Consider the following 21,274-nt stretch of genomic DNA (forward strand, 5'->3'; position numbering starts at 1 on the left):
GTTATGCAGAATCATGGCCGCTATCATGAGAACCAGCTCCAGCTATCGTGGGTCATACGACGGCCGCCTCCTACCTTTAACAGATAACTGACACCATGGTCGTTACTACGCCTAACCTCGAGTCCTCGACCCATCATGTACGGAAAGCCTTCTACCACCTGGAAACGGCTATACTGGTTAGATGTAACAGGTTCGTACAGTCACGATGATGCGGGTTGCGCAGAGCGCTTCTACACTTCGTCTGGAGCAGAAAGGGCGTCAGCACCTCGCTGGCCGTAATCTGACGAGCACTGATGCTCAACACAAGTTGAAGCAACTACAGTCTGGAGCGATGAGATGCAGCAAGCAAGATGAGGTTGATGAGAAGACGGACTCGATGGCAGCCCATTCCGCTTGCAGCGCCGCTAGCATGGTGCCCCTGTCAATCCACATGCCCATCCCGAAATCTCAACCTCGACTTCTATATCACAGAAGACGAACAGTATTTGGAGCATAACCATATCGCCGCTGGATGGTCGGAGCAGCTTTCAAACCAAGACCGAACTCTCTAACGCTCCCCCGCGGAATGATCATGACAATCCGAACACACCCCTCAGTCTCCTCCACAGCTCCCCTTGCATCGCCCTCCTCGAGTCCTCTGTCCGAGCCGCTGCATCCTTGTTCTCCGCAGCGCGCCTCAGCAGGAAGTTCAGACACTGCCCTGTTGTCCCCCAAGTGACACACTTGAACGCCCTCGGCACATCCAAATTCACGGTAGAGCTAGTCATCAACGCCTTACCCTCTCCCGCCGGCAACCCTTTCCGTTTTCCAGCGGCTTGTAAGATTTCACAGGACACCTCATCCGCCATACCCCACAACTGCACAAAGGCCAGAGGAACTCGCTTCTGGCCAGTCGCCGCCTGCCCATCTCGAAGCGCCTGCGCTTTCTCAATGGAGACCTGATTGTGCGTTGCCAGCACGACCGCGAGCTCCGGCCATGCTTGCCCATCTCCCTCACCAACGGGCTTCAGGACGTCGTTCCATTGTCTCCGCAATAGCGCTTCCGCGATGCCGTCGTAGGCCTCGTGTGTTTTCTCAATGGTTGGCCATATCCTCTCCCTTGGCTCAGATGCCAGATACGCGCCGCGGACCATCTTTACACCAATGACATAGCCCTCCTTCTCCGCGTCGACCAGGTGCTTTGCGAGCTTTGCAGGTGTGGACTTGAGGTAGGCTTGGTAGGTGTTGTACATGACCGGTTTCCCTTCGGGCATTGTTGGAGGACGATTGTACTTTGACTGCAGTTTCAAACTCCAGGAGTCGATTCCGACATTCGATGCTTCCTCCTCTGCGCCTGGGAGGACTGCAACACCTTTTGCGGCCGCGAGATCGCAGACTTCATAGATGGCGTTCTCCATCGCTGGCGTTGGAGGCTGGTTTCTTCTCAACAACTCGAGAGCATATGAACCAAGACCAGACCATCTATGAAAATGGGACAGTTAGTACTCGCTCCAATCGGATTATTACCTATAAGCCTCAGGAGGGGATAAACTCACTTCAGCGCCACGAAGTCACCTTCTTCAGCCATCCTCACAGTCTCTAGCATACCCGTCCTCCATTCCTCGACGTCCGCATTGCTCCTCGCGGTATCGGCTTCCACTTTCTCCTGGCCTTCGCCTCCGAGCACCTCGAGCGCGTACTCGATCACAACACCTTGATAACCGAGCGCCTTAGCGTATTGAATCGAGCGCTGAACCTCAGCTCTATTCTCGCCCGCGCAAAACTGGTCATAGAACGTTTTCCGCAATACGAATCGTAGAACAGGATTGCGGTCTGGGTTCAGGAGTGCGGACTTGGAGTTCAGTAGTCGCGTCAGTATAGCGAAGGAGGCGTTGAGGAGGGTTGGCGAGGAGGACATTGTGGTGATGAGGTAGGTCCGTAGGACGGTAGATAGAGGTAGGCGTGCTAGAGCATGGCTCTCGGTTGTAGGTATACTGGAGGTGGGTCTTGAGGCGGTAGGTGGGGAGTGTGATTGAGACCCGATGGCTGCGGATGCCTGGAAGGCTTTACTGGAGTGTACGAGTCGTATGCTTTGATAGCAGCAGTATGTGATTCTAGAATTGCCCCCTCGAACGCAGGTAAGGCTCTGAAGCCTTGGTTTCATGGTGGTTTACAGGCGGAATGCAGTATCGAAGATGGGTGGAGTGTAACAAGGAACAAAGGATCTTTCACAGCAATGACAACGAGCATCTGATGTAGCTACGAAGCAGAAGAGGCACCACGAACACTTATACTACTACAGCCGTATCCATAAAACAGTTTCACAGCCTCCCGTGGGTGGTATACTGCCCCATGCCCCTCAGGTGCCTCTATCGTCACAAGGCGGCTACTCTCGGCATGAGGCCGTTATCAAGCTGAGATAATACACCCCTGACCTCGTCCAACGCCGGTTACGGAGCTCTTCTATGTGGAGCCGTATGCAGAGAACTAGTGCTTGAAGGTGTTTGCTGTAGACCTGCCGTGTTTGCGCCTGCTCTTGTGCGTCTTCGGAGTTGTTTTGCGCTTCTAGACTGCAAGCTGCGTTGGCATTTGAACCGCACGTAGCCGAAGTCTCAGCATCACTCGAGTTCGACTCGTGATTGCCCCTTGCGGTAACCCGAACCGGTTTATGCTCCAGCCTCATTAAATGAGATTTATCAGATAACTGCAACAGCCCTAAGTCTAGCGCTCGTTCGGGCGTCGGCCGCAGCTGCGATTTGGAGAGACCCATGTTGACAAGCTCGAGATAATGTATCCTTTATCATTAATCACGTGACTTTTACATCCCAAGTTCCCAGTTCATGGCCACGGAAAACGGAGGTTTGAGAAGCTTGTGAAGATTCCATGGCTCATACCTTCCCTCTGGAGAACGTAGCGTTTGCACAGGTACATCTTTTCCTACTGAACACCGGTTTGGCGGCCTCATGGTGCTGTTCCGGCAGTTCCCCGCTGCGCGCGAGAATCGGCTTCCACCTCCCCACCAAGCTGGAGCCCTGAACAACCAAAGCAGCGGTATCGGGAGCTTACAGTAAATCGACATCAAGCACCCAGAAATGGCCGGCGTCAAGGCCGAACAACACCATCAACACTCTCCTCCTACAACGTCTCAAGGAGCTTATACCGGAGCGCCCACTGGCTTGCAAACCGTCTCGAGCCCAAGCCCGGCGAGATCGAATATCGCACAGTCACATTCGACTCATCCGAACCTCGCTCAGCCCAGCAACAAGCGCAAGAGAGCGTCCTCGCAGGCTCATGTTAGCTCTCCAGGGTGCGACAACGAAGAAGATGAAGGCGAGCATGAGGAGGACCACGATGGCAACAAGCGAAAAGGACCTGGCGTCCGTAGGGCGTGCAATCAGTGCCGGCAACAGAAGGTTGGTCGACCCAGACGTTCAGGGTGTAGCATTTATCTTTTTGGAAACAATTCCATACTAACAGACACAACAGTTACGCTGTGATGTGAGCGACTCGTCGGCCTGCTCGCGATGCGTCAAGCACGGTCTCGAATGCAAGATTGATCCCAACTTCAAGCGCATCGGTAAGAGGAGCAAACAAGCAGAAATGGAGCGAGAGATTGTAGAGCTCAGACAGGCAACCGTGTCTCTTCAGCGCCAATTGTCTCTGTCACATTCCTCTACACACACTCCGATAAGCAGCGGCCTCCATAACCCCACAATGTCGACCTTCGGTGGCTTCGGTGCTTCGTCCCTACACAACTCCGGGGCTAATGATGCCGCATCAGGCTTGCTAGATCTGAGTCAAGGGATTGAGGGCGGAGCTGCGATCAAGCGGCTGGGTAACGTTTTACTTGATCCCGAGCAAGTCCAAGAACTCTTTCGCGAGTACTTCAGATGGTACCATCGCTTTTTTACTTTCCTCGACGCTCGTTCGCCCCAGCAGTACTACGAGGCATCTCCGCTACTATTTTGGACCATCATCTCCATCGCTGCTCGCCACTTCAAGAAAGATCCTGAGCTTCTTGCCAGACTCAACGATCCTCTAACGCGCCTTGTCTGGGATACTGCGGCTCAGGTCCCTCAAAGCCATCACGTGGTGAAGGCGCTATGTCTACTCTGTATATGGCCTCTTCCAGTGACCACGACTTCCAAAGACCCAACGCTTCAATTGTGCGGTCTCATGATGTCTATGGCTAAGCAGATCGGTCTGCATCGCCCTACCCACGCGCAAGATTTTGCTCGTTTCTCGGTGCACCTCAAAGACGAAGATATCCGTGATCGCATGGTGACCTGGGCTGTATGTAACATCGTAGCACAGAAGTACGTGACGCGCTATCTTCTAGAGATATTCTCATGCTGACGTGGTTCAGCGTCTCCACTGGATATGGTCAACCTGCAGACACCCTGTACGACTCGACCCTTTTCCCGCCATCACGCCGTGAAGATTCCTCAGAGCCTTACTATCTCACCAGCATTATCGAGGCACAGCTGGAGATCGCACTGTTCTGTAACAACATTACTTCCCAACTCTACAGCAGCCCGAGTTACACGCTCGACTTTGCGCACGATGAGCGTCTATCTGCGACTGCTAGCATGCTCGCCGGACAGTTCAACAAATTAGTGGCGGATTACTCAAGGGGTAGCACGGGTATGATAGCAGAGCACAACGACCTATACCTTTACGCCTCAAATCTTCACCTGTGTCTCTCGGCCCTGTTCCAACCATCAAACTCCAAAACTTACCGTCGCGACCTACTGAACCTCTGGTTTGCCGTTAAAGCCTTCCTGGAACATGCCATTGCCTTCAGGGACCCTGGTAGTGCTGCTGGCGCTGGTATGGATGTTGAGTCAGTAACGGCTGCCCAATACTTCCCAAACTACCTGATGCAGATGATTCTTGCGGCTGGCTACACCCTCCTGCGCCTGCTCGACTCCTTCTTCGCAGACTCTATCGATCAGTCCGAAGGTCGGCATCTCCTGTTGAATGCCATCACTCTCGTTCGCCAGATGAGCGTCCGCTCCAATGATCTCCCGCAGCGCATGGCAGAGGTTCTAGCACAGATGTGGAAAGCGAGCCAATCTGGCTGGCTTAAGGGAGTTAACAGCACACGCCGCAGCGTCTCGCCGCAGCTTTCGCATCACACCCCTCTCGCCTCCCAGGGCTCCCCCGTGTCGACCTTTCACGCCAGCCCGCTTTTCACGCCTCTAAACAGGGCAAGGAACGGCAAGCGGCCGGCTACCGCGGCAGAGGAGCCGGATGACACGCTGCAACTGCAGGTGCGGTACCGCATGAGCATGTCGGTCGTGTACGACTCTGTGCTTCTCTGGCGTGAGGAGGTGCAAGGCAAGGTGCGGGCCGAGGAGCTCGACAAGGCGGTCAAAGACCCGACGAGGCTCGAGGTCAGCGGGAAGAACACTCCTGCGCCAGACGGGGCTTTTACTGCGGCTGGTGTTGCCGCTGCGGCGGGCACTGGAACAGTGTCAGGTGGCCTTACCGCTTTCCAGTTTGATGGGATGCCTGGAAATGGAGTTGGGATGGGGTTGTTTGGCGGCTCGGGGTTGGAAACGGGAATGGAGCTGCATGATGTTTTTGATCCCTTTCCGTTCGTGCTGGATGGGATGGGAGAGTTTGGCTCGTTTCCGCTGGGGATGGGAGAGTGAGGTAGGTGAGTGAGCTGGGTCTCATATCCATGATACTGCACACAACGTGTCATGATGGGTGGCTTTGTGCATTTCTGCGCTGTAGATGCAGTAAGATTTGGATCACTAGCGCTTGGCTCAGGCTCTTGGGAAGTTTTGTCGCTACTTTTAGAGCGTGTCTGTTTCGTCAGCACTCATATACCCTATTCGCGTACAATAGAGCTTGCTGGTTATCATTCCCTAAGTCGGAATTGTCACGAAGTCATGCATATATTTTCCACAATATGGACGCGCCTCTCTGCGTGCTTGATTCAGCTTCCGCAATATCTACAATCCCTTGCACTCGGCCTCTCACAATCTCAAAATTTCTGCACTGATCCGGCGTAGCACACTCAAATTGCGTCACTTCCGCTTTCTTCCTCTTAACTTACCAGATCAGCCCGCACTTAGGCGTCATAAACCACGCACTCGGTGTCCACAACACGCCTCACGTGCATGCATGCCGTGGTCATCTTGCTTGTGTCGCGCGCACGGATCTTGGTCAGCGTGTCCCGCTTGTCGAGCGATATCTGGCGTATCGAGCTGCGCCTGTCGTTGACGGCGAATCGCATCGACGCAATCTCGACAGAGAGCAATTTTCGTTTTGCAAGGGCAAATTGGACGTAATCAGAGCGCCAGTAAGAGCGTCGCTTTGAATACCCGATGTGGATCCAATGCTGCTAGCTCGACAGTCCCCGTTTCTTTGTCTCGACTTGTCGGTACAAGGAAGTCTGCTTATTCAGAGTGGAATCGTTGTAATTTGGACCGTCCAAGACTTCAACAACAATAAGATAAAGAACAAACAAAGGCGCTTTCATCCTCATCCCCTCAGATGCCCGCTAAGGCTTGAGTAGTATGCGATGTTGCCCAATCGGGGTTCCAATAGGTTAATATCGCTATGGTCATAAGGGTCATTCTCGTCCAGTCCGGGATCAGCATCTCATCCGATCATATCTCAGCCATTTGAACTCTAGAGATACATATTATCCTGGACAGTTTACCTTCCAAAATCTCCTCTACCAACCAACAAACATGCGTCCGTCAACCTTCTTTACCGTGACCCTGGCCACCATCGCCACCGCCACCCCCCTCAACATGACCATACTCGAAGAGCGCGACAACGAGCCCAAGTTCCCCGGCCTCCCCAAAGGCATGGACAAAAAAACCGTCGTCCCGCTCTCCCTCTGCCGCGAGGCCAACTTCGTCGGGTGCGAATGGCACTTCTTCAAGAAAGGCGAATGCGTGAGCCTGCCCGCGCCCCTCGAGAACCAGATCAGCAGCGTGAAGCAGAAGATGGGCTTCACAGACAAGAAGAAGGAGTGGTGGTGCCACTTCTACCAAGAGGACGGCTGCAAGGGCCAGGCCTACAAGTTCCCAATTCACAACTATGGAAACGCGAAGAAGGTCGCGCCAAAGCAGCTGAGTTGGGTTGATAACAAGATTGATAGTATTAGGTGCGATGTGCTGAGGACGTTTAAGGTCGCGCCGCAGCCGTGGATTAACCCTGAGGATTTGGGGGAGTAACGCGAGTGTAGGAGGCGGTAAGGACTTAGCTACGTGGAGGCGTTGTTGATGCATTTTTCGATACACGTTTTCGTACAGTAGAGCTGCAGGGCTGGCATTGTTACCGTCCGAGTACCTTGATTCAACAGGAGGAGCTCTTGCGACTTTAGTCCATTCCTCAAAACATTCTTTGTATCATTGTATTATATCAGGCCAACATCGCACAGCTGTTCTTGCCGAACGCGGAAATGTATTGCAGCATTGAAGTATCGTACACTTTATTTTCAAACCTTCAGCAAAGGCCTTGCTACAGCAGATGACACATCACGAAACCCGACTCCCCAAATCCTCAAACGCCGCCAGCATGGCTCTCTAAGCGCCGCGAGCTCCTCCCTTTCTGCTCACCACGAGCCTATAGCAGCTGCATCCACCCTCCACGTGCACCACCTTCCCCCTACTCAAAGTTATCCTGCCGATCAACCCACACATCCTCGAGCTCCGCAAAATTAACAAAATGCAGCGGCCGATGACTCTCATCATAAAACACCTTCGGGGTATCAATCTTCACATCGACCCTCCTCTTCTCTACCGCACCAAAACTACTCCCCATGAAGCTGTAGTTCCACACCCCCGTATCCGGCACCAAGAAGTAGCCCCTGACCCTATCTGACAGCAGCAGCTGGCACTTCTCGCCAAACGCCGTGCTGAAGCCCTGCGGCTGGTCGGACGAAAGGTCCTTGTTCTCGACGCCCCAGGTGTAGCCCGCGGGCGTGAGGGCCCAGGCGGCGAGCGAGACGCTGCCGGGCGTGAAAGAGACGGTCATGGTGACTGTTTTCTTGTCCCAGCTGGAGTGCCTGTGCATCAGGCGCGCGTGCTGCGTCACGTCGGCGGCGGTCATGTAGTGGCCTTCGTTGCCGCTGACGGTGTGGATGAAGCCGAGGGGCTCAAGGCCGTTGAGGTACTCGTGCTGGGGCAGTTGGTGCGGGAGCTGGACGTCGCGCGTGGACCCGACTTGTGGGATCATGACTATGGTCTTGATTTCTTTGACTTGAGCGTTGTCGGGTGGGGAGCTGCCGTACAGGTAGCCGGCGACCTGGACGCGTAGGTCGGCGATCATGATGAAGCGCTTCAGGATATTCTTGGGCATGACGTAGGTGAAGTGGTCGTCTTCTTTGATGTCTTCCGACGAGATGTAGATGTTGTTGGCACGGGTGCGGAGGTTACTGGCTGCGATAGCACGGGTCCTCCATTCGGTCTTCGACGCGAAGGCTGCCTGCTCGTACTGGCTGGTAGTGGTGACAATGATCTCCTCGCCGTGGACGTTCTGCGTCTTTGTTGTGACAGCCGTCAGTTGTGCCTGCTCTTGTTGTTGCTTCTCAATCTCAGCGGCCTGTTGTCTCTGCATAGATGGAGCTGAGATTTCCATGCCCAAGATGATGTCGCGCACTTCGGAGCTGGTAAGAGACGATGTGTTGACATTGTTCTTCTTGCCGTAGTCATTCAAGATCAGATCTCTCAGCTGTACTTCGACTTTGATCCAATCCTCATCCGACAACGTGGGCCAGATGTGGTGCTCCTGTGTGATGACAGTCTTGTCTGGACGGAGCAAGAGCTTGGTCTTGTCCTGGTTGACGTGCAGAGCGCGCAGTATCAGAATGAGACGCGAGAACGCCGTATAAGAAGATATCGTCTTCAGCCATTCATCGTACAGATTGAAGAGCACCATTTGCGGCTCAGTTGCTCTAAGAATCATGTCACCCAGTTTCTCGACCTTCATCGCTGCCTGGAATGGTAGCTGCAGCTCTGAAGCGCGGATGGAGATGTTCGGGAAGTCGAGCAGATGCACCTCGAGAGGATCGAGCAGACCCTTGCGGGTGACGATGAGTTGTTTTGGCTGTTCTTCCACCGGCAGTGACCGAATCAGCGCCGCAACTTCCTCAGCAGTCTTCCACTTCGCCAGTTGACCCAACCGCTTCTGACCCGCCCAAACGCTAGTGTGGATGATCTTCAAGAAGAGCTGTCCAGTCCTCGGGTTGAAGATGAAGATAGCACCGTTGATAGGCTTGGTCGTCAAGTTGCCTTCGAATGTCTTGTGGATCGTGACGCGGTAGACATTAGTGTCGTCAATGAAAAGCTGGATCTGGTTGCTGAAGAGCTCGGAGTAGTTCTGCGAATTTAAGAACTCTTGATTGCTTTCCGAAGCATACAGCTGGAGACCCTTTCGGATACGCTCGCGCAAGACATAAAGGGCTGGATTGGCCTTCATGATCTTAGCCATGGCTTGCTGTACGAGCTGCTTGAGACCCGGGAAGTATTGGCCGTAGGCGGAGTACAGGTTGTACGCGAGATCAATGCCGATCATAAGGCCAGTTGCGGAGGGATAGATGCTCATGCTATCGGTGGTGTAGTCGAGGTACTTCGCCCTCACGTATCTCTCAATATCGTGAGAATCGTAGTCGCCATATCTCAGCTGCACATCGATCCAGAACTTGTTGGTGGTTGTCGAACCCATCTGATCCTTGGTGTCGTAGAGTAGCGACGGCGGCGAAACGCTCCACTTGTGGCTTGCGAACAGCAAGATATCAGCGCAGGAGCTGTTCATCTTGTACGACTTCCTAGGATGGATTGTCTCCTTCTGCACCGTCTCGATGCCGAGTGCCTCGAGCTCTTGATCAAAGACCTGGCACAAATCCATGACGACTGACTCGTGGATCTTCTGCCATAAATGGGCACGGAAGATCTGGATGAGTGAGATCTTCAACGTCGGAATCTTACCGTGGAGGAAGATACCCGTCAAATCTAGCTGGACTTGAAAACCAACGTAGACGTTGGCACGATTGATGGTCGGCGACCACCAGAGCGTGAATCTACGGTTGGGGATCTGATTGAGACCAGAGCGCTGGGCGTTGGTGAGCTTCTTGAACTTCATTGACTCCTCAAAGCCGCTAGCTTTTTCCCAGAAGAGACCCTCCCAGGAGGGGAACGCAGTAGCTTTGAAAAGTGTATGCTCGAGGATAGTCTCGACACCACCCAGAGCCTGGATGACATCGGTACGGTACGCGTTGAGGTTCCATAGCTTGCCATCGTGCCTCTGGCTTGTCCACCAGAATGGATTGCTCTTCATGTGCTGGTAGACCTTGAACTCAGTCCTGGCCCGGAAGCCCTTGTCGAAGCTCAGGGTACTGCGGTCCTTCTGGAACAAAGTGTTGATCCGAGGAAGACCACGATCCCAGCTGTCTTCAAGATCTTCAAGGGTCAATCGGCGATTCTGCTGATTGGCCTCCGCACGCTTCTGCGAGTACTCGGTCCATACACGCTGGGAGTCAATGAACTCAGCTTCCCACGGGATGATGTAGCGGAAGATGTTGGGAATCAGTGTCTCCTCATCGTGCGACATACCAGCCCGGTAGTGAGTGACGCCGGTGTCCGTCTGCTTTGACCAGCGCTTGTCACTTGCTGGAATTAGAATGTGCGAGCCAGAGATCATGCCCAATCCACCCAGTTCCTTGGGCGTATAGAAGACTGCAGGCGGGAAGCGGGAAGGCATCTTGGAGTTCAAGCCGATCTTGACACGAGTCTGAATCTTCGTCTCGCATTTAACAATGGTATCGAGGAGGTTGACAGTGGATACGGCGGCTTCGCGATAGTAAGTGAACAAGGCGATCAAGCTAGTGTTCCACTTGTTGGCGATCTTCGTGAAGGTGGTTGAACCGGACGACATCAGAATTTGCCTAATGCGGTTGTTAAACTTCTGAATGTCCTCTTCGGTGACTTGCAAGAATGCATGCGCCGTACGCTCCTTAGTCGTGTTGTCGACCAGCGACCAGACACTGTCTTTGACCGGAAACTCGTCGCTGAGGTTGCGGATCTTAGGCAGGATGCGCACTTCGAAGCCGCACATCGAGAAGAGCAGGTTGGGGTTATCCCTGCTGTAAACGCTCGCAAAGGTGTCGTCCCACTCGATGGTCGTCACAGACCTTGGCAGCCTATTCTTAAGGTCCCAGAAAACTGCACGTCCAAGGTTAACGTCGTGCCGCATAAGCCTCATCCTCGAGTCCCGCGGCCAACACTTCTTGTTCCTATACCCAATGACGTTTTCGAAGTTGGGATCAGGTTGTTCAGTCAGGAAGCGCTGAATCAGGTCTCTTGATTCATCTGCTGTAAATCTGAAGAAGACCCAGATGCGGTCGATGTACCTTGTGTACAGGCGGATTGGATGCCTCGTCTCGGTTGCGCGGTCTCTGAATTGCAAGAAGTCGTTCGGACTCTGGGGCGGTCCTGCGATTTCGCTTGCGCGCTGCAAGCCGAGCAGTAGCAGATCGATAACCAGCCCATAGTACTGGAACACGAAGGCGGAGAACTGCAGACCACGAATCATACCATAGCTGTTAGTGTGGTTCATGTCCTTGTAGTTGAGCGAGACGTTGTTCTTCGAGGAAATGTAGTCCGCCAAGTTGTGATCCATGATGAGTCGAAGAAGACGGTTGAGCAGGGTGAGGTCAATCTTTTCGTACACCTTAGAAAGCTGGGTCTCAATCATGACGTTGCATTCACCATCTTGATATTCCCAGACCTTGCCAAGGTTGTTGATGCCTTGGGCCCACTTGTAGACAAGCAGCGGCGGAACTTCTGAATCAGAAGGCTTGATCCAAGCGGGGAAAAGGTGGCGTTGATCAGCTTGGTACCAAAGATACTGGTCCAGGTACGCGTCCGTAATTTTCTCAATAGGCTCAATGTCGTAGACAGGGTTGATGCTGCTATAATTGTCGTTCATATCGATTCCGACTTCCTTGAAGGCGCGCTGGGTGAGCAAGAAGCGCTTGATCCTGGCAAGAGTTGTGCCCGGAGAGTCGTACGCCTGCTCAATGAGGGCAAGTTCTTCTCTCTGACTTTGGTTAAGACGGCCCTTGACCGAGTAAGCCTCTCGCAGACGCTCAAGAGCAAGGATCAGGATCTTCGTGTCGTGCTTGTACGAGACGCTGGGGAAGGGGATAGGCTGGAACTTTCTGGACTCAAGCCAGTGGACAGTGGTCGTGTATATGGCAACGGCCTCCTCAGAAGATACGTAAGGACCATCCTTCATGTAGTTGTGCTGCCTCTCCTGTTCAGCCTTCAGCCACAATCTCGTCAGACGACCCAGGTTCTTCTTCGCCACGGTCTTGTCAACGGTCGCACCCCGCCGGATACGCTCTCGATTGTAATGCGCAACCGAGATCCACCAATCAGCCTTGCTCTTAACGTATCGGAGGATGATGTTCTCAATGGGCGCAGGCAGGCCAGGCACTTTCCAGGGAATATTGCTCTTCCAGCATCGCCACGCTTCGGACAAATGCTGAAGGACGGTGTTGACCTTGTTCTGCTTGATCCCTTCCGGCATCATGTCCATCAAGTCGGCCATGACGGAAGCACGGAGCTCCAGATCGAAGTGAGACTCGACACGCTGCTTCGTGACAGTCTTGGCAACGCCCTTGCTGTGACGTCCCTCGAATTGCCTTGATAGCAGATTGCCCAACCAGCGCTCCAAGAGGGGGATGATGCCCCTCATGAAGAACAGCCAAACCCTCCAGGCCGGCGCCCAGAAGCCACAGCCTGGACCTTTGCCGACCGGACCGGAGTTGAAACGGTAATAGATGAGATGCTTCAGATCCTTGCAAGAGCGGATCTGATGCATGAGCTTGTACTTGTACCGGTACATACCAGTCAGCTGGCCAACATGGTTGAAAGCGTAGAGGATGCCGTCGGCAAGTTGGAAGGCGTCGATGTTCCCGAGACGGTACTGGACTTGAGCGTCGACAATTAGCTTCGTCAAGCGTAGGATCTCTCGCATCAAATGGAAGGCGTTGCCGAACCGCGACTTTTTGCGCTCCTTAGTGGTGAGAGTCTTGATAGGTTTCAGGTTGAAGTTGTAGTCCAGATGAAGGTAGGTCAAGTTTTTGCGATGGATAAGAAGGTTTAGCATATTGAAGCCTTGCCGGCAGACTTGAAGACCCGCTTCGACCCAATCAATGGTGGTCTGCTGGAAGAACTTCGTGGACTTTAGCGAGCGCATCAGGTTCTGCTTGTTCTGCGCCTTCGGAGGCTTCTTGTGCAGTTCGTTGAGAACGTAAGACTTGAGAAGCTTCTGGTATGACACTCGAACCTTGACGGGCTGACCTTGTGGCACATGTTCAAGATACCACTGTTTGACCAGTGGAACATCCTGCGCTCGTACCATCCGACCTGACCGGCGGTCAAATGGATACGGTGCCCACCAGAGAGCAATTGCTGAAGAAGTCTCGCTAGTATAAAGCTCCTCGTCCGCCAAGAAGGGCTCGACGTATCCCGGAAGCTCAAAGTCGTCATCCTCATTGTTGCCGTGTCCGAAGACTTCGTCTTCATGACTGATCGTGAGGTTCTTTGGCGCAACAGATCGTGAAGAGATTGGGTTGATAACTGGGTCGAAGTAGAAAGCCGGCAAACTCGGATCTTCCGTCTTGACGTAAACGATCTGAGGGTACGAATACCACGAAAGCTTTACGCTTCGCGGCAGGGAATTGTACAAGTATGGGAATGAGACGCGGTATTCGGTCCGGATGGGCGCGCGGAAGATGATACGGTCGATGGCATTGAACTCGCCAAAGTCCTCATCATTCGGATCCACGTCCTTGTAGAGGGGCTCAAATCGGGGACCGCCGGGTATCGCAACGTTAAGCGCTTTGGCGGTGAGGAAGCTATTCTGGTCGAACATGTGGAAGTAGTTTTTGTCTACCACATCACTGAGCAGCTGCTGGCTCAGCCTGTACAGAGTAGCCATCTGCGGCAAATTGAGATTCCAAGTCTTGTAGCTCGGCCCATTAACATGAGGCGTGTCGATCAAAGGGCGGTGGTCATAAAACCAATCGATCACTGCCCGATCTTCCTCCTCGTCAAGCTCCATTTGTATCGGCTCTAGAGGATCCACGTCCTCGATGTTCTCTGACCAGCTGAGTGGCGGCTCCTCGTCATCGAACGGCGGGAACCTCATCCTCTTGAAATGCCTTCGGTCGCTCTTTTCCCTCCTCATGCATACCCACATGGTCGCCCACTGCGCGTGGAACACTGGCTCGATAACTCGTGGAATCTCGTTGACGAGCGTCAGGCAGCCGTTCACGTGGTACAGCACCTTGACCTCTCGCGCGCTCTCCCAAGGCATCGGCATGTTCTCCAGCAGCTTCAGTACCGCGTGCGGCATGAACTTTAACGCTCCCAGATAACTTCGCTTGTCGCTCGAGAACTTCTTCTGGCTCACGTCCCCAATATCCTTGACGATTTTGCGCAGATGCTCGGGTGGCATGTCAGCCTTTTGCGTCTCTACGAAGCCGCCTTTCCGCTTCTCGCCAAAGCGCTGCCGCTGTGACCGTAACCATTCCTTCTTCTTCTGCGCAAACTTGGCGACATGCGGGTCAACGACGGGACGGTATCCAGGCGGTGGGGGGCCGAGAGACATCCCTGATGGCGCGCCTGGTGGCGGTAATGGAGGAGCGCTCCATCCTGGAGGCGGAGGTGGAACAGACATGTTGGCGGCGAAGAGCGTCGATGAAAAGAAAGTTGTTAGGTGTTGGAGAACGGAGGACGAAAGTCAAGCGGCGTGTCGCGACTGGGACTTAAAAGTCCTGCGAACGCAAGAGTTGAAGCCTCCCGGGTTGATTGCGTTGCCGTTGAAGAGGCCCGGTGGCGATGGAAGGAGTGAGTAGAGTGAGAAGCGGCTCCCCGTCGTTCGAGGAGAACTCGTCGCTGGTGTTGTGGCGTAACCCGCGATGAAACTTTCCAGAAGATGCTTAGCGTGCCAAGATACTTAACGCGCAGCTTTGGAGAACCCCTCGGCGAAATGTTTGGCCGGCGCGTCTTGCGGTCGCACTTTTGATTATCGTCGCGGCGGCAGCAACCAGCAAGAAGACGACATATCGACACCGCACACGCTAAATACTTCCTCAAACCGTCGAAATGCCGTCCACCAGACTCACATACGTACGTTGTACCCCCTGCAGCCCACGCACGTCGATGTTTTGCCAGATTCCGACGCTCTCTTGACATATCCGCATGGTGCAAACCCTCGGGCGAGGAAAGGACATGGCTTGGGCAGTCAAGCAAGGTCAACAATCAGGTTCCCTCGGCGCTGGTTGGGTCCAAATCTGGATGAAAGGGGAATTGCAGCGACACAATCCGATGGTCGAGTTGTGTATAAAGAGTTTTCGAGAACGCAGGAGGAGGATGCCAAAGCGAACCAAGTGGCCACTGTTCGCTGGAAACATTGTCGGAATTCGCAGGGAGCCGACACGGAATACGCATTTGCGGATTTCATTAGAATCTATCTCCGATGGCTTTCGCACTCAAAAGAGTCTACCTGTACCACCCGGCGGATATATCAAGAGAGCTGTTGGAACGGCAGCACCGAGGCCTTTAGCTCTACACACGAGCCTGAACTTTGAGGGATGCGCGCTAACATGCACTCTTACAGCGCCGGCGCCAGCCATACAACACCAAGTCAAACCTCACACGAATCATCCGGACTCCTGGCGGCGAGCACCGCTACCTTCACATCGTACGTTTGCTCCATCTTCTCCTCGCCAGTATCTGCATGCTAAAACCTATCCGCACCCAGGCCAAAAAGGGCACAAGCCCCAAGTGCGGCGACTGCCACGCCAAACTCCCCGGCATCCCCGCCAGGCGGCCGCGCGAGTACGCCACCCTCTCGAAAACGAAGAAGAGCGTGTCGAGGGCATACGGTGGTTCCCGCTGCGCTACCTGCGTTAGGGACAGGATTGTGCGGGCTTTCCTTATCGAGGAGCAGAAGATTGTGAAGAAGGTTATGAAGGAGGCGCAGCAGAAGAAGCGCTAGGAAGTGCTGTAGGGTTGCTGGGATGGAAAGATGGGTGCGCTTGACAGAAGGGTTCCGGATGGGATTGACATGTGCTTGCATTGAGCGAATATGGGTGTTCTCACTGGTTTCGTCAACGGTGGCTGGCAATAGCAGAATGCTGGTTGGTGTCGGTAGCTGAGATAGCAAATCAGCAAAGACAAGTGCGTTACGTCACTACGTGAGTATAACGATTATCTGACACGTTAGTGACTTGCGCACATCCAGCAACATCATTGATGGCTGAAGCCTAGATGATTTGGACTAATCACACAGTTATGGGTAGCATCGCATCACTAGCTGTAGGGAACGGATGCTAATATCCATAAGAGCCTATATGCTGGTCACCACGCGGGAGCCTGGAAATTTCTACGATCTATCGGGTTTTAGTATCTGTTACCTCGAACGGCTTTACCTGCCTACTTACTTGTGGTTTCGGATTATGAAGGGCACGAGTGAGTGTTAGTATTACCGTCACCAACAAAACTGCAGTACTGTACCGTTCGTAATTTACGATCAGAGACGTAATGCCTGAAATCAGCATCCGCTCCGTCGAACAACCGCACCATACTGCGTTTCACCACCCCAGTCCGAGAGCCAGGCATTGTATAAGAAGTAAAGAGACACTGTCCGTACGTATCTCCACCACGAGTGTCCGGGCATATCTGGTACGTTGCATAGAGCGACACCGTGGGTGGCTAGCACTTGCCATCCCTGGTTTATGTCCGCGCCATCAAAAGTGCTTTCGAACTATCCTCTCTACTCCCACTCAACAGCATATAACCTGACGCCGTCCCCCTCTTCGCTGTGCGTTTGATCTCATCTGCTCTAGTTCAACTGACTCACCACCCGGCTTGCAATTCATCTCCTACATCATCGCGAAGCAACCAGGAGTAGATTCTCCCATAGTGCTCTAGTCCCGCTTTCCTCGCATCTAGATTCCAACCCGCCTCATCCCCATTCTAAGATGAGCCTTTACGCACCAGTTGATCACATTCCCGATCCCATACTATCTCATCGATCCCCGCGGACACGAAATGCGTTGGCTTATCGAGGCACCGATCAGCTCGATTGAGGTCTGGAGGCTATACTCAAGCCGGCGCAGCCTTACGAAATTTATCATGTGCGCCCCATACGCCAATACAGACGGAGCCCTCTCAGGCGAGGGCTACAGAAGCTGCAAGATAGCCAGAACAGACTCATCCAAGACCGCGAAATATCATTCGTCATCATTACCTGAATAGACTGGGCCTACCTTGGGCGCTGGTTCCGAGAGCGTGGTTTCGCGGACCCGGCCTTTCCGCACATATCGATCCCGTGGATTAACTCCCATGGCAAATGTCTGAGCCCTGTGTGGTTCGTCGTGTTTGCGGACAGCAATACTCAATGTCTCACTCGTGAGGTTGCAACAAGAGCCGTTCTTAAAGAACTGGGGCTGCTCGGACATAGTTTCTCAGGAAGTCTCGCAACAGAAGCCGCTTTACAATCAGCTGGCAACAAGCGTCAACGGCACTGCGGCCCGGTTGAAGCTGCGGTGACCGCACTCCTCGCAGACCATGACTCCCAAATATTTGACACTGCTCGAAGCAGCCAACTCTAATCCCGGTAAACACACAATACAAGGAAGCATCCTGGCCACATCACCGCTCTTCATAAGACCAGTTTTGCAATCAGAAGTGGAGAACCGCCGTCGAAGGCCTTCCGCATCCGTTACGTGTTCTGCGCAATGTCACTTGGTACACGACCAGAGCTGGAAGTCGCTACAACTTCGCTATAGGGACACTACAAATACCGGATTACCGATGTAGTGACGCTGGTAGTGCATAGCGAGTTTCGTAGTAACCAAACACTTAATGTTAGGTACGGCTTGGACACTGTAAAGCCCGGCACGATGTGAGGCTTCAATCCTTATACTATAGACTACGCGCTTGATGAACCTTCATGTCAACGCGTCATTAAAACTTTTAAACAATGCACAGTTCGGTGTCATGGACGTGTCAGCAAGAATAACTTCTCTACTTAAGCTGCTGCGTCAGGAGGAAACGGCAGCAGTACAGCAGCCTGGTACTCCAGCTGCAACTTGCACCTCTCCCTAAGGCACCTCTGAGTTCTTCCCGTTCGGCACGCTTTCCAAGGTCTCAGACTCCTCCATCACTCTACTCCCCACCACGGCCATGCATGCCCTCGTTCCATCAAGCAGCACCCCAGGGCTAAAGATATTGAACACCGCCACCGCAATAAACATCATACTCCCCTCCAACGCAACAACGTACTTCTCGTCCGTAATCAGCTCGCCCCTCCAACCCTGCAACAGCTCTATACTCCGATACACCCCCCTCACAATCATGCACGCCACACTGACCATTGTCGCCGCCGCCAACAGCACAAGCCTCCTCTCCGCCCGGATCGCCGCCCACCCGCGAAAGAAGACAACATTAAGCAGCACGCCGAAGACGCACGTCGAGACCAGCTGCGTCACAATACCGACGACCATCGTCGTCGTGCCTGGCTGCGTATCAGTACGTTTGCTGAACGCTGCGCCCGCTAGACCTCCGCCGATGGCTTGAAGCGAGAGACAGATGACGTCGAGGCACAGTATGGTGACCAGGTAGAGCTTCGGCGGTACGAGGGACGTGTGGCGGCCCAGGACCTGGACATAGGCCCAGAGGATGACGTAGAGACCTGCTTGTGTGAAGGCTGGTGCTGGTGCCTGTTCAGGTAAATGCTGGGGCTGTGTGGACGGAGGGGAGGGATGTACCGCTAATTAGGACGGATAGTTGCATTTTGAAGAGGGCGAGGGAGTAGGGACACGGGTTGGTTACGGTGCGGGCGATCCAGCCGAGACATTCGAGGGCGGCGCCGATGAAGAAGAGACAGAGCCACCAGAGACGGCGGTTGTAGATTGTTTGGCGGAGGGATTGGTAGAGATGGATAGAGGCAGATATAGCAAATAGGATGACGAAAATAATGCCGGGTGCTAGTGACGGGTGGTAACCGTACGCATTGGGTATCCGGGAGTTAAACGCCATACATGGTGGAGGCGATGGAAGACGTGGCGTGCTCATGGTGAAAGAAGATTCACAATTATAGATAGTATTGCCTTTAACAGAGACTCAGATCGGAAGAGCAAGTTAATTGTGTCTCGCTCACAGAAGTGCTGCAGCTGTGATGACATGGACCGAACGACAACGCGCAGACTATGGACATAACTCCTGGACATCATATGTACTTGAATGAAACGAGCAGTTGATCAGCAAGTTAGTTGTACATATGCAGAAGTACCTTGACTTTACTCCGTGGTAGGGTATAATGAGATACGTCCGTAAGCAGGAAACGCAATGCGTGAGCCAGCTGTAGTACGGGCGTAGAGTCTTGGAAATAATGCGTGCCTTGCTGAACTGCTTTGAGCTGTCACATGATCTTGCATCACTGCAGCGGAGGGATTCACGCCGCTCAACCGCGTAATTGGCCCCCCACTCTCAATGAATCATGATCCTTTGGTCTCATAGTTGAAGCTGGATATAAAAGATCGTCAGTTAGGGCGCCTGACTTGTATCGCGTCCGGCGGCTTCAGAAGCCCACCATCCGTGGAGGGCGGCAGCATTTGAAACTCCTCGACGCTATCACAGTAGGACTTTCGGAACTCCAAATGCTCCGGGGAGACGATTCATCTCAACGTCGTTGGGATCAGTCCTGCACCAGCGATAAAACGAGATTCTTTGCATGTCTTCTATGCAGTAACCTCGTACTCGATGAACTCGAGATGCAGATTCGCCCCAGCTTGCGCATTTCGCCGGCTGAAGGAGCGCCTGTCGCTGAGATAATTGTCGTTATATCCGCTCTTGGAGGACCTTGAGGGGGTGATGCCTTGTATTTGAGAAGTGCGGTGATGGATTATAGCTTTCCTTAATCGCTGCTAGATAGGGAGCACTTGAAGAGGACCAGGAGGTCGCAATAACGCGAGTGGCTGCACCTGGACAGCGCAGAACCGAAATTCTAAAAGAATCACGTGAAAATCTATATCGATCAGGACTCTATCTTAACGCACCTCCAGTGCAAAACATATGTAGCCATGCCGCTCCACCAACACGTTCCCGTCCCCAGAGGACGTGTTGGTGGAGCGGTACGGCGATTTATTATCAAACGGCATGCACCTCCAAATCCTGTGTTCTTATCACTCTCCTCTGTTCTCCCACAATGCAGTTCGGCCTTCAACATGTCTAAACATCTGATCGGCCTCATTGCTCTGTTTGTGATAGATGAAAGCGTCAGCGTAGATGTAAGCTGCCTACACTTAAAGGGCGTGCGATATGGGTGGGCCAGACTAGGTTGCAAGTTATGGGGCTCATGGAATGCACAAATGCGCAGCTGCTAACCTTCTTGTATAGGATGTCAATGATGTGCTGACCTCTGGCCATGACTACTTGAACGGCAAACTACCATATGGGCCCGCCTCCTGGATCTACTGGCTAGTGTCAGACCCGCCGCCTAAGGACGCACCAAAGGATACCAGAGACGAAACAAAAGCACCAATCAACGACTTACCCAAGGCTTTTATTGGCAAAGATCTTGAATTTTGCGCAAAATATCTGAACAAGGAGCTTAGCTCTGCATTCCTCAAGGAAAACATTGTTGTGGTGCTCGATGACCGCACTACTAAGGATGGATCAGTAAAGGTCTGCAAGTTTACGGAAGCGCTCAGTGTTGAGGCAATCAGGGCAACTCCTAGAGCTGCAGCGCTCAGTTTGTCTGGAAATGTGGATTGGGTAGAGCTGCGGGACCATTGGGAGCACGCGAAGGAGAAGGGCAACGACGTGATAGATGAGAAAGATTAAGAGATGAACTCAAGCACATTTTCCTTGGCTTGTATTCACCATGTCCTGATTGCTACTGAGGACCGGGTCGCAAGCTTTGATTTGCTTCTGCTTGTTGTAATCGCGTGCTACGAAGTCGGCTTTGCTCGCCTACTCAAGCCTGCGTGCGTGCGGGCGTGCGGCGAAACACAATGAATTGATAACGTTGTTATGTCCGACTTTGGAGGGCCTCCAGTGGGTGACTCCGGCGTCTCTAAAGGGTATGGTGCATCATGAACGCTTCATATTGAAGTATTGCTGGAGCGTTGGGGTTTAGACAGAGAGCCCATGAAGCGGTCGCAGCGTGCACTGTGAGTGGCTGCACTTGCAGAGTTCAGACTTAATCATGCTCGGTCTGTGCGCCCAAAATCAGTGCAGACCGAGCATGA

At 53.2% G+C, this 21,274-nt stretch overlaps 7 protein-coding genes across 7 annotated transcripts; 4 read left to right on the plus strand and 3 right to left on the minus strand.

The window, feature by feature from the left end:
* Positions 1-569: 569 nt before the first annotated feature.
* W97_06510 (uncharacterized protein) lies at positions 570-1,897 on the minus strand (the record flags this gene model as incomplete). Its single annotated transcript, XM_007784384.1, has 2 exons — positions 570-1,461; positions 1,536-1,897. The coding sequence occupies 2 exons, from the start codon at positions 1,895-1,897 to the stop codon at positions 570-572; spliced, it is 1,254 nt and encodes a 417-aa protein (XP_007782574.1).
* Positions 1,898-3,071: 1,174 nt separating this feature from the next.
* On the plus strand, positions 3,072-5,636 carry W97_06511 (uncharacterized protein; the record flags this gene model as incomplete). The annotated part of the gene is made up of 3 exons (XM_007784385.1): positions 3,072-3,392; positions 3,466-4,295; positions 4,346-5,636. The coding sequence occupies 3 exons, from the start codon at positions 3,072-3,074 to the stop codon at positions 5,634-5,636; spliced, it is 2,442 nt and encodes an 813-aa protein (XP_007782575.1).
* A 1,050-nt stretch (positions 5,637-6,686) lies between these two features.
* W97_06512 (uncharacterized protein) lies at positions 6,687-7,178 on the plus strand (the record flags this gene model as incomplete). The annotated part of the gene is made up of 1 exon (XM_007784386.1): positions 6,687-7,178. One exon carries the CDS (start codon positions 6,687-6,689, stop codon positions 7,176-7,178), a length of 492 nt encoding a protein of 163 aa, XP_007782576.1.
* Positions 7,179-7,611: 433 nt separating this feature from the next.
* Positions 7,612-14,691, minus strand: W97_06513 (pre-mRNA-processing-splicing factor 8; the record flags this gene model as incomplete). Its single annotated transcript, XM_007784387.1, has 1 exon — positions 7,612-14,691. The coding sequence occupies one exon, from the start codon at positions 14,689-14,691 to the stop codon at positions 7,612-7,614; it is 7,080 nt and encodes a 2,359-aa protein (XP_007782577.1).
* Positions 14,692-15,119: 428 nt separating this feature from the next.
* Positions 15,120-16,014, plus strand: W97_06514 (60S ribosomal protein L34-B; the record flags this gene model as incomplete). The annotated part of the gene is made up of 3 exons (XM_007784388.1): positions 15,120-15,143; positions 15,634-15,717; positions 15,778-16,014. The coding sequence occupies 3 exons, from the start codon at positions 15,120-15,122 to the stop codon at positions 16,012-16,014; spliced, it is 345 nt and encodes a 114-aa protein (XP_007782578.1).
* Positions 16,015-18,124: 2,110 nt separating this feature from the next.
* Positions 18,125-19,097, minus strand: W97_06515 (uncharacterized protein; the record flags this gene model as incomplete). Its single annotated transcript, XM_007784389.1, has 2 exons — positions 18,125-18,735; positions 18,791-19,097. The coding sequence occupies 2 exons, from the start codon at positions 19,095-19,097 to the stop codon at positions 18,125-18,127; spliced, it is 918 nt and encodes a 305-aa protein (XP_007782579.1).
* Positions 19,098-20,248: 1,151 nt separating this feature from the next.
* W97_06516 (uncharacterized protein) lies at positions 20,249-20,867 on the plus strand (the record flags this gene model as incomplete). The annotated part of the gene is made up of 2 exons (XM_007784390.1): positions 20,249-20,311; positions 20,421-20,867. 2 exons carry the CDS (start codon positions 20,249-20,251, stop codon positions 20,865-20,867), a joined length of 510 nt encoding a protein of 169 aa, XP_007782580.1.
* Between the last annotated feature and the right edge of the window lie 407 nt (positions 20,868-21,274).

Source organism: Coniosporium apollinis, assembly GCF_000281105.1.
Source record: "Coniosporium apollinis CBS 100218 chromosome Unknown supercont1.33, whole genome shotgun sequence".
Taxonomy (NCBI): domain Eukaryota; kingdom Fungi; phylum Ascomycota; class Dothideomycetes; genus Coniosporium; species Coniosporium apollinis.